Below are 9,688 nucleotides of genomic sequence, written 5' to 3' on the forward strand. Positions count from 1 at the left end.
ATCACCTACCCCGTTGACATTGTTCTCCCGCCCACTCATGGACTGCAGCACAGCCTTGTCGAGTCCCAGCTTCAGGCTGGCCTTGTCAAACATCTCCCTCTCATACGAGTTGCGCGTGATCAGACGATACACCTTCACCGCCTTACTCTGCCCGATTCTGTGGCAGCGAGCCTGGGCCTGCAAAACAGAGAATGTAGTTTGAGTGTGAGCATGGCGCGCCAGAGAGCGAGCGCGAGAGAGCGAGCGCGAGAGAGCGAGCGCGAGAGAGCGAGCGCCAGAGAGCGAGCGCCAGAGAGCGAGCGCCAGAGAGCGAGCGCGAGAGAGCGAGCGCGAGAGAGCGAGCGCGAGAGAGCGAGCGCGAGAGAGCGAGCGCGAGAGAGCGAGCGCGAGAGAGCGAGCGCGAGAGAGCGAGCGCGAGAGAGCGAGCGCGAGAGAGCGAGCGCGAGAGAGCGAGCGCGAGAGAGCGAGCGCGAGAGAGCGAGCGCGAGAGAGCGAGCGCGAGAGAGCGAGCGCGAGAGAGCGAGCGCGAGAGAGCGAGCGCGAGAGAGCGAGCGCGAGAGAGCGAGCGCGAGAGAGCGAGCGCGAGAGAGCGAGCGCGAGAGAGCGAGCGCGAGAGAGCGAGCGCGAGAGAGCGAGCGCGAGAGAGCGAGCGCGAGAGAGCGAGCGCGAGAGAGCGAGCGCGAGAGAGCGAGCGCGAGAGAGCGAGCGCGAGAGAGCGAGCGCGAGAGAGCGAGCGCGAGAGAGCGAGCGCGAGAGAGCGAGCGCGAGAGAGCGAGCGCGAGAGAGCGAGCGCGAGAGAGCGAGCGCGAGAGAGCGAGCGCGAGAGAGCGAGCGCGAGAGAGCGAGCGCGAGAGAGCGAGCGCGAGAGAGCGAGCGCGAGAGAGCGAGCGCGAGAGAGCGAGCGCGAGAGAGCGAGCGCGAGAGAGCGAGCGCGAGAGAGCGAGCGCGAGAGAGCGAGCGCGAGAGAGCGAGCGCGAGAGAGCGAGCGCGAGAGAGCGAGCGCGAGAGAGCGAGCGCGAGAGAGCGAGTGCGAGAGAGCGAGTGCGAGAGAGCGAGCGAGTGCGAGAGAGCGAGCGAGTGCGAGAGAGCGAGCGAGTGCGAGAGAGCGAGTGCGAGAGAGCGAGTGCGAGAGAGCGAGTGCGAGAGAGCGAGTGCGAGAGAGCGAGTGCGAGAGAGCGAGTGCGAGAGAGCGAGTGCGAGAGAGCGAGTGCGAGAGAGCGAGTGCGAGAGAGCGAGTGCGAGAGAGCGAGTGCGAGAGAGCGAGTGCGAGAGAGCGAGTGCGAGAGAGCGAGTGCGAGAGAGCGAGCGAGTGCGAGAGAGCGAGCGAGTGCGAGAGAGCGAGCGAGTGCGAGAGAGCGAGCGAGTGCGAGAGCGAGCGAGTGCGAGTGCGAGCGAGTGCGAGAGCGAGCGAGTGCGAGAGCGAGCGAGTGCGAGAGCGAGCGAGTGCGAGAGCGAGCGAGTGCGAGCGAGTGCGAGAGCGAGCGAGTGCGAGAGCGAGCGAGTGCGAGAGAGCGCCAGAGAGCGAGCGAGCGCCAGAGAGCGAGCGCCAGAGAGCGAGAGAGAGAGCGAGTGCGAGTGCGGGCGAGTGCGGGCGAGCGAGTACGAGAGCGAGCGAGTGCGAGCGAGCGCCAGAGAGCGAGCGAGCGCCAGAGAGCGAGCGCCAGCGAGAGCGAGCGCCAGCGAGAGCGAGCGAGTGCGAGAGCGAGCGAGTGCGAGAGCGAGCGAGTGCGAGAGCGAGTGCGAGAGAGCGAGTGCGAGAGAGCGAGTGCGAGAGAGCGAGTGCGAGAGAGCGAGTGCGAGAGAGCGAGTGCGAGAGAGCGAGTGCGAGAGAGCGAGTGCGAGAGAGCGAGTGCGAGAGAGCGAGTGCGAGAGCACGAGAGCGAGCGAGTGCGAGAGCGAGCGAGTGCGAGCGAGTGCGAGAGCGAGAGAGCGAGTGCGAGAGAGCGAGTGAGAGCGAGAGCACGAGAGCGAGCGAGTGAGTGCGAGTGCGAGAGCGAGAGCGTGCGAGAGCGAGAGCGTGCGAGAGCGAGAGCGAGAGCGTGCGAGAGCGAGAGCGAGAGCGTGCGAGAGCGAGAGCGAGAGAGTGCAAGAGCGAGAACGTGCGACAGCGAGAGCGTGCGAGAGCGAGCGTGCGAGAGCGAGCGAGTGAGTGCGAGCGAGTGAGTGCGAGAGCGAGAGCGTGCGAGAGCGAGAGAGCGAGGGCGAGAGCGCGGGCGCGGGCGAGAGCGAGTGAGTGTGAGAGCGAGAGTGTGAGAGAGCGAGAGTGTGAGAGAGAGAGAGAGTGAGTGTGAGAGAGCGAGAGAGAGTGAGTGCGAGAGCGAGTGAGTGCGAGAGAGCGAGAGCGAGTGAGTGTGAGAGCGAGTGAGTGTGAGAGAGCGAGAGAGAGTGAGAGCGAGAGAGAGCGAGGGCGAGAGAGAGTGAGGGCGAGAGAGAGTGAGGGCGAGAGAGAGTGAGGGCGAGGGCGAGGGCGAGGGCGAGAGAGAGGGAGGGTGAGGGCGAGGGCGAGGGCGAGTGAGTGCGAGAGCGAGTGTGAGTGCGAGAGCGACCCCCCCCCCCACCATACCTGGAGGTCGTTCTGGGGGTTCCAGTCAGAGTCGAAGATGATGCAGGTGTCAGCTGCAGTCAGGTTGATGCCAAGTCCTCCCGCCCGCGTACAAAGCAGGAAGACAAAGCGGTCAGACTCCGGCTTGCTGAAACGGTCAATGGCCGCCTGCCTCAGGTTCCCTCGCACACGTCCATCAATCCGTTCGTACAGGTACCTGAGGAGAGAAGGAGGCGGCTGCTGAGTTTTGGGGCTGATCTCACCTGGTACGGTGCTGACAGCCACACACACAACAGGAAAGGCTGAAGCTCCATTGCCGGTCTGTGGTGATTTGACCCACAGGAGGGTGTAGCAGTGCTGCTGGATTTGGGTTGTGGTTGGGGAGGGTGATAGTGTGGTAGCAGCCACGTTGTGTGCTGTGAATCACTCCAGTGTGTGAGGACACAACCACACATTGAGCTATGAATGTATTCAACTCGCGATCAGCATCCAACCCCACATCCATCACTAAGACCACCTGTTCCCACCTCCGTGACGTCGTCCCTGTCTCAGCTCATCGACTGCTGAAACCCTCATCCCCGCCTTTGTTACCTCTGGACTGGACTATTCCATCGCACTCCTGGCTGGACGTCCAGATTCCACCCTCTTTAACCATCCACTCATGTTAAACTCTGCTGTCCCCGTGTCCTAACTCACGCCGTGTCCCAATCACCTATCACCCGCTGTACTCGCTGACCGACACTGGCTCCTGGTCCGGCAAAGCCTCGATTTTAAAATTCGCATCCTTGCTTTCAAATCCCTCAATGGCCTCCTCACCAACTCCCTATCTCTGTAACCTCCTCCAGCCCCGACGACCCTCCCGATCTCTGTAACCTCCTCCAGCCCTGACAACCCTCCCTATCTCTGTAACCTCCTCCAGCCCCGACGACTCTCCCCATCTCTGTAACCTCCTCCAGCCCCGACTCTCCCTATCTCTGTAACCTCCTCCAGCCCCGACTCTCCCTATCTCTGCAACCTCCTCCAGCCCCGACTCTCCCTATCTCTGCAACCTCCTCCAGCCCCTACAACCCTCCCTACCTCTGCAACCTCCTCCAGCCCCGACAACCCTCCCTATCTCTGTAACCTCCTCCAGACCCTACAGCTCTCCCTCCTCTGCAACCTCCTGCAGGCCTGACAATCCTCCCTATCTCTGTAAGCTCCTCCAGCTGCGACAACCCTCCCTATCTCTATAACCTCCTCCAGTCCCTACAACCCTCCCTATCTCTGTAACCGCCTCCAGCCCCAACAACCCTATCTCTGTAACCTCCTCTTGCCCCTACAATCCTCCCCATCTCTGCAACCTCCTTCAGCCCCTACAACCCTCCCTATCTCTCTAACCTCCTCCAGCCCCTACAATCCTCCCCATCTCTGCAACCTCCTTCAGCCCCTACAACCCTCCCTATCTCTCTAACCTCCTCCAGCCCCTACAATCCTCCCCATCTCTGCAACCTCCTTCAGCCCCTACAACCCTCCCTATCTCTCTAACCTCCTCCAGCCCCTACAACCCTCCCTATCTCTCTAACCTCCTCCAGCCCCTACAATCCTCCCCATCTCTGCAACCTCCTTCAGCCCTTACAACCCTCCCTATCTCTCTAACCTCCTCCAGCCCCTACAATCCTCCCCATCTCTGCAACCTCCTTCAGCCCCTGCAACCCTCCCTATCTCTCTAACCTCCCCCAGCCCCTACAACCCTCCCTATCTCTCTAACCTCCTCCAGCCCCTACAACCCTCCCCGTCTCTCTAACCTCCTCCAGCCCCTACAATCCTCCCCATCTCTGCAACCTCCTTCAGCCCCTACAACCCTCCCTATCTCTCTAACCTCCTCCAGCCCCTACAATCCTCCCTATCTCTGCAACTTCCTCCAGCCCCTACAATCCTCCCCGTCTCTCTAACCTCCTCCAGCCCCTACATCCCTCCCCGTCTCTCTAACGTCCTCCAGCCTCTACAACCCTCCCCATCACTGTAACGTCCTCCAGACGGTACAACCTTCCAGGTTATTGGTGCTCCTCAAATTCTGGCCTCGAGCATCCCCTATTCCTCCACCCAAGGTGGAATGAAAGCAGTGAACCCCAGCCAACCCGGTCCCCTCAGTCAGTGCTGACTCTCTCACCTTTTCTGGATGAGGTAATCCTCCAGTATGTCCAAACATCGAACCATCTGGGAGAAGATGAGTACCTTGTGGCCCCCGGACTTCAGCTTGGGCAGGAGCTTGTCGATCAGGACCAGCTTCCCCGCTGACTGGATCATCGCCTGCAGGTGGAAATCCAGTGCGACGGGATCGTGAATCTCACGGAACTCGCCCAGGATCTTCTCCTCGGCCCCTGTGAGTCCAAGTTTACAATCATTAAAGCAACAAACGAGATGTGCAACTTCGAGCGAGAAACCCCCTCAATTATTCAAAATACTTAAACCCCCCGAACCCCTCAATTAGATTCCAGTCTGTAACTCACTCCCGAGTATCTGTTATTCTATATATAAACCCCCCGAACCCCTCGATTAGATTCCAGTCTGTAACTCACTCCCGAGTATCTGTTATTCTATATATAAACCCCCTGAACCCCTCAATTAGATTCCAGTCTGTAACTCACTCCCGAGTATCTGTTATTCTATATATAAACCCCCCGAACCCCTCGATTAGATTCCAGTCTGTAACTCACTCCCGGGTACCTGTTATTCTATATATAAACCCCCTGAACCCCTCGATTAGATTCCAGTCTGTAACTCACTCCCGGGTATCTGTTATTCTATATATAAACCGCCCCCCGAACCCCTCGATTAGATTCCAGTCTGTAACTCACTCCCGGGTATCTGTTATTCTATATATAAACACCGAACCCCTCGATTAGATTCCAGTCTGTAACTCACTCCCGGGTATCTGTTATTCTATATATAAACCCCCCGAACCCCTCGATTAGATTCCAGTCTGTAACTCACTCCCGAGTATCTGTTATTCTATATATAAACCCCCTGAACCCCTCGATTAGATTCCAGTCTGTAACTCACTCCCGGGTATCTGTTATTCTATATATAAACCCCCTGAACCCCTCGATTAGATTCCAGTCTGTAACTCACTCCCGGGTATCTGTTATTCTATATATAAACCGCCCCCCGAACCCCTCGATTAGATTCCAGTCTGTAACTCACTCCCGGGTATCTGTTATTCTATATATAAACCCCCTGAACCCCTCGATTAGATTCCAGTCTGTAACTCACTCCCGGGTATCTGTTATTCTATATATAAACCGCCCCCCGAACCCCTCGATTAGATTCCAGTCTGTAACTCACTCCCGGTTACTATATGAAAACCCTTGCCAGACCCTGGCCTGTTCCTGGGGCCCTGCTACCCACTCAGTGCCCATTCCGGATGCCCTGGGACATGCCCGCTTTCCCACCCACCGTTGATGAGGTAGGGGTGGTTGCAGCACTTGCGAAGCTCCATCATGGTGTTAAGGAGGTTGGGGACATTGGCCTGACCCGCTCCCTTGGCCAGGAAGGTAAAGTTGCGTTCCAGGATGGCCCGGTAATACTTCTTCTGGATGTTTGTGAGCTCCACCTCGATGATTGTCTCCTCCTTGGGTGCCAGGTTCTTCTCCACATCCTCCTTCAGGCGGCGCAGCATCATCGGCTTCAGGAGGGCCTGCAGCTTCTGTACCTGTCGGGCGGAGAGACAGGGAGCAGGAGTGAGAGAGAGAGAGAGAGAGAGCGCGCGCACGCCTGGGGGGACTGTCGAAGAGAGAGACAGCACGCGCACGGGGGCTGTCAGAGATAGAGTGTGCGCACATGCGCGGGGGGACTATCAAGAGAGCGAGAGAGACTGAAGTAAATATATATGATCTGATAGCCATTACGTAGACATGGCTGCAGGATGACAAAGACTGGGTCCTGAATATTGAGGAGGATATGACATTCAAGAAGAATAGGAAGCTAGGTAAAATTGGAGGGGTAGCACTGTTAATCAAGGATGGCATTGTGCAATAGTCAGAGATGACCTTGGTTCAGGAGATCAGGATGTGGAATCGGTTTGGGTGGAAAGGAGGAATAGTAGGGAAAAGAAGTCGTCTACAGACCCCGTAACAGTGACCACAATGTAGGACGAAGAATACAAGCAGCAATATTGGGTGCTTGTAATAAAAGGATGCTAATAATCATGGGTGATTTTAATCTACAGATAAACTGGAAAAATCAGATTGACAATAGTAGCCTGGATGATGAGTTCATCAAATGCTTTTGCGATAGTTCATTAGAGCAGCACACTCTGAAACCAACCAGAGAGCAGGTTACATTGGACTTTATTACATTGTGTAATATGACAGGATTAATTAATGACTGCAGAGTAAAGACACCTCTAGGTAGCCGCAACCACAATATGATTGAATTTTACATCCTGTTTAAAAGAGAGAAGAGTGGGTCTCAGACTAGTATTTTAAACTTAAATAAGGGAAACTATGTGGGCATGAAAGCTGAGCTAGCTGAAGTGAACTGGGTTACTAGGCTAAGAGTTAGATAGAGAAGCAGTGGCAGATATTTAAGGGGATATTTCAGAGTACTCAGGAGAAGTATATTCCTATTATAAATTAATATTCTCGGGGAGGGAGGGAGGGGGGGGACCCACCATCCGTGGTTAACTAAAGAAGTTAAAGAAAGCATCAAACTAAAGGAAAAGACATAGAATGGCGCAAAGGTGAGTGGCAGGTCAGATGATTGGTCAGAATATAAAGAACAGCAGAGAATGACTAAAAGGTTTATCAGGAGAAAGAAATTAGAGGAAGCTCGCTAGAAATATAAAAACGGATAGCAGGAGTTTCTACAGGTATTTAAAAAGGAAAAAAGTAAAGTGAGTGTTGGGGAAATGGCAGATGAAGTGAACAAATATTTTGCTTCTGTCTTCACTATAGAGGATACAAAAAACATTCCAGGAATAGCTGTAAATCAGGAGGTGGAAGGAAGAGAGGAACTTGGTGAAATTACAATCACCAGGGAAGCGGTACTGAGCAAAACCGATGGAGCTGGGGGCTGACAAATCCCCGGGTCCTGATGGGCTTCATCCTCGGGTCTTAAAGGTGGTAGCAATTGAGGTAGCAGATGTGTTGGTGTTAATGTTTCAAAATTCGCTCGATTCTGGAAAGGTTCCATCAGACTAGAAAGTGGCAAATATAACCCCTCTCAAGAAGTGGTGGGAGACATATAACAGGTAACTATAGGCCAGTTAGCTTGACATGTGTCGTGGGGAAGGTGTTGGAATCGATCATTAAGGAGGCTATAGTTGGGCACTTAGAAAAGCTCAATGTAATCGGGAATAGTCAGCATGGTTTTGTGAAAGGGAAATCATGTTCAACAAGTTTATTGGAGTTCTATGAAGGAGTAACATGCGCTGTGGATAAAGGAGAGCTCGTTGACATACTGTACTTGGATTTCCAGAAGGCATTTGACAAGGTGCCACATAAAAGGTTATTGCGCAAAATAGAAGCTCATGGTGTAGGGGGTAACATATTAGCATGGATAGAAGATTGGCTGACTGGCAGAAAACAGAGCGTATGCATAAATAAGTCCTTTTCTGATTGGCAGGATGTGGTAAGTGGAGTCCCGCAGGGGTCTGTGCTGGAGCCTCAACGTTTTACAATTTATATCAATGACTTAGATGAGAGGAGTGATGGCATGGTAGCTAAATTTGCAGATGACACAAAGATAGGTAAAAAAGTATGTTGTGATGAGGACATAAGGAGGTTGCAAACCAATATAGATAGGTTGAGTGAGTGGGCAAAAATCTGGCAGATGGAATATAATGTGGGAAAATGTGAAGTTGTTCACTTTGGCGGGAAGAATAAAAAAGCAGAGTATTACTTAAATGGAGAATGGCTGCAGAATTCCGAGGGGCAGAGGGATCCAGGTGTTCTAGTGCAGGAGTCACAACAAGTTAGTATGCAGGGACAGCAAGTAATAAAGGTTAATGGAATGTGATCCCTTATTACAAGAAGAATTGAAAATAAAAGCAAGGATGTTATGCTTCAGTTATACAAGGCATTGGTGAGACCACATCTCAAATACTGTGTGCAGTTTGGTGTCCTTAAATAAGGACGGATGTAAATGCATTGGAGGTGGTTCAGAGGAGGTTTACTAGATTGATACCTGGACTAGCGGGTTGTCTATGGGGAAAGGTTGGTCAGACTGGGCTTGTTTTCACTGGAGTTTAAAAGAATCAGAGGACACTTGATTGAAATATAAAAGATCCTGAACGGTCTTGACAAGGTGGGTGTGGAAAGGATGTTTCCTCTTGTGGGGGGAGTCCAGAACTGGGAGGCACTGTTTTAAAATGAGGGATTATCCTTTTAGAACAGAGACAAGGAGAAATTTTTTCTCAGAGGGTTGTGCGACTTTGGAACTCTCTGCCTCAGAAGGTGGTAGAGGAAGGATCATTGATTATTTTTAAGGCGGAGGTAGATAGATTCCTGTTAGGCAAAGGAATCAAAGATTATCGGGGTAGATGGGAGTGTGGAATTCGTGACACAAACAGATCAGCCACGATCTTAGTGAATGGCGGAGCAGGCTCAAGGGGCCGAATGGCCTACTTCTGCTCCTAATTTGTATGCTCGCATGAGAGAGAGAGAGCAGGGGCGTGTGTGCGAGAGAGAGAGACAGAGCGAGAGAGAGAGAGAGAGAGAGAGACAGACACACACACACACACAGAGCAGGGGCGCATGTGTGCGTGTGCGAGAGAGAGAGAGAAACACACACACAAAGACAGAGAGCAGGGGCGTGTGCGAGAGCGAGACAGAGCGAGAGAGAGACACACACACACAGAGCAGGGTCGCATGCGTGCGTGTGCGAGAGAGAGAGAGAGACACACACAGAGAGCAGGGCATGACAGAGAAAGATAAACCGAGAGCAGAGGCAAGAGTGAGCAACACAACGAGAGTGACAGGGAAACAGAGCAAGGGTGTGGTATGGGGAGAGTTGGCGACAGGGCAGTGATTGGGGCGGCCACACACCAAGATTCAAAGGCCGACTGAGAGCCGTGGGAATGATATGAAAGCTGATTCCCATCACCTGTGGCCTCCTGCCATACGTACCTGCTCCTCAGTCTTCAGGTCTCCAAATTCCTGCAGGAAT

At 53.9% G+C, this 9,688-nt stretch overlaps 1 protein-coding gene across 1 annotated transcript in view; it reads right to left on the reverse strand.

Moving 5' to 3' along the window:
• Positions 1-9,682, reverse strand: part of LOC137366340 (chromodomain-helicase-DNA-binding protein 8-like) — a gene marked incomplete at its 3' end in the record, with an annotated part of 34,514 nt that extends 24,832 nt beyond the window's left edge. Inside the window, exons 1-5 of the mRNA XM_068028235.1 lie at positions 9,649-9,682; positions 5,978-6,233; positions 4,692-4,902; positions 2,564-2,759; positions 10-177 (exon numbers count right to left, since the gene is read on the reverse strand). Of these exons, the coding sequence (XP_067884336.1) occupies positions 10-177; positions 2,564-2,759; positions 4,692-4,902; positions 5,978-6,203 (801 nt within the window). The remainder of the gene's footprint in view (positions 1-9; positions 178-2,563; positions 2,760-4,691; positions 4,903-5,977; positions 6,234-9,648) is intronic.
• Positions 9,683-9,688: the final 6 nt, after the last annotated feature.

Source organism: Heterodontus francisci, unplaced genomic scaffold (assembly GCF_036365525.1).
Source record: "Heterodontus francisci isolate sHetFra1 unplaced genomic scaffold, sHetFra1.hap1 HAP1_SCAFFOLD_2100, whole genome shotgun sequence".
Lineage (NCBI taxonomy): Eukaryota > Metazoa > Chordata > Chondrichthyes > Heterodontiformes > Heterodontidae > Heterodontus > Heterodontus francisci.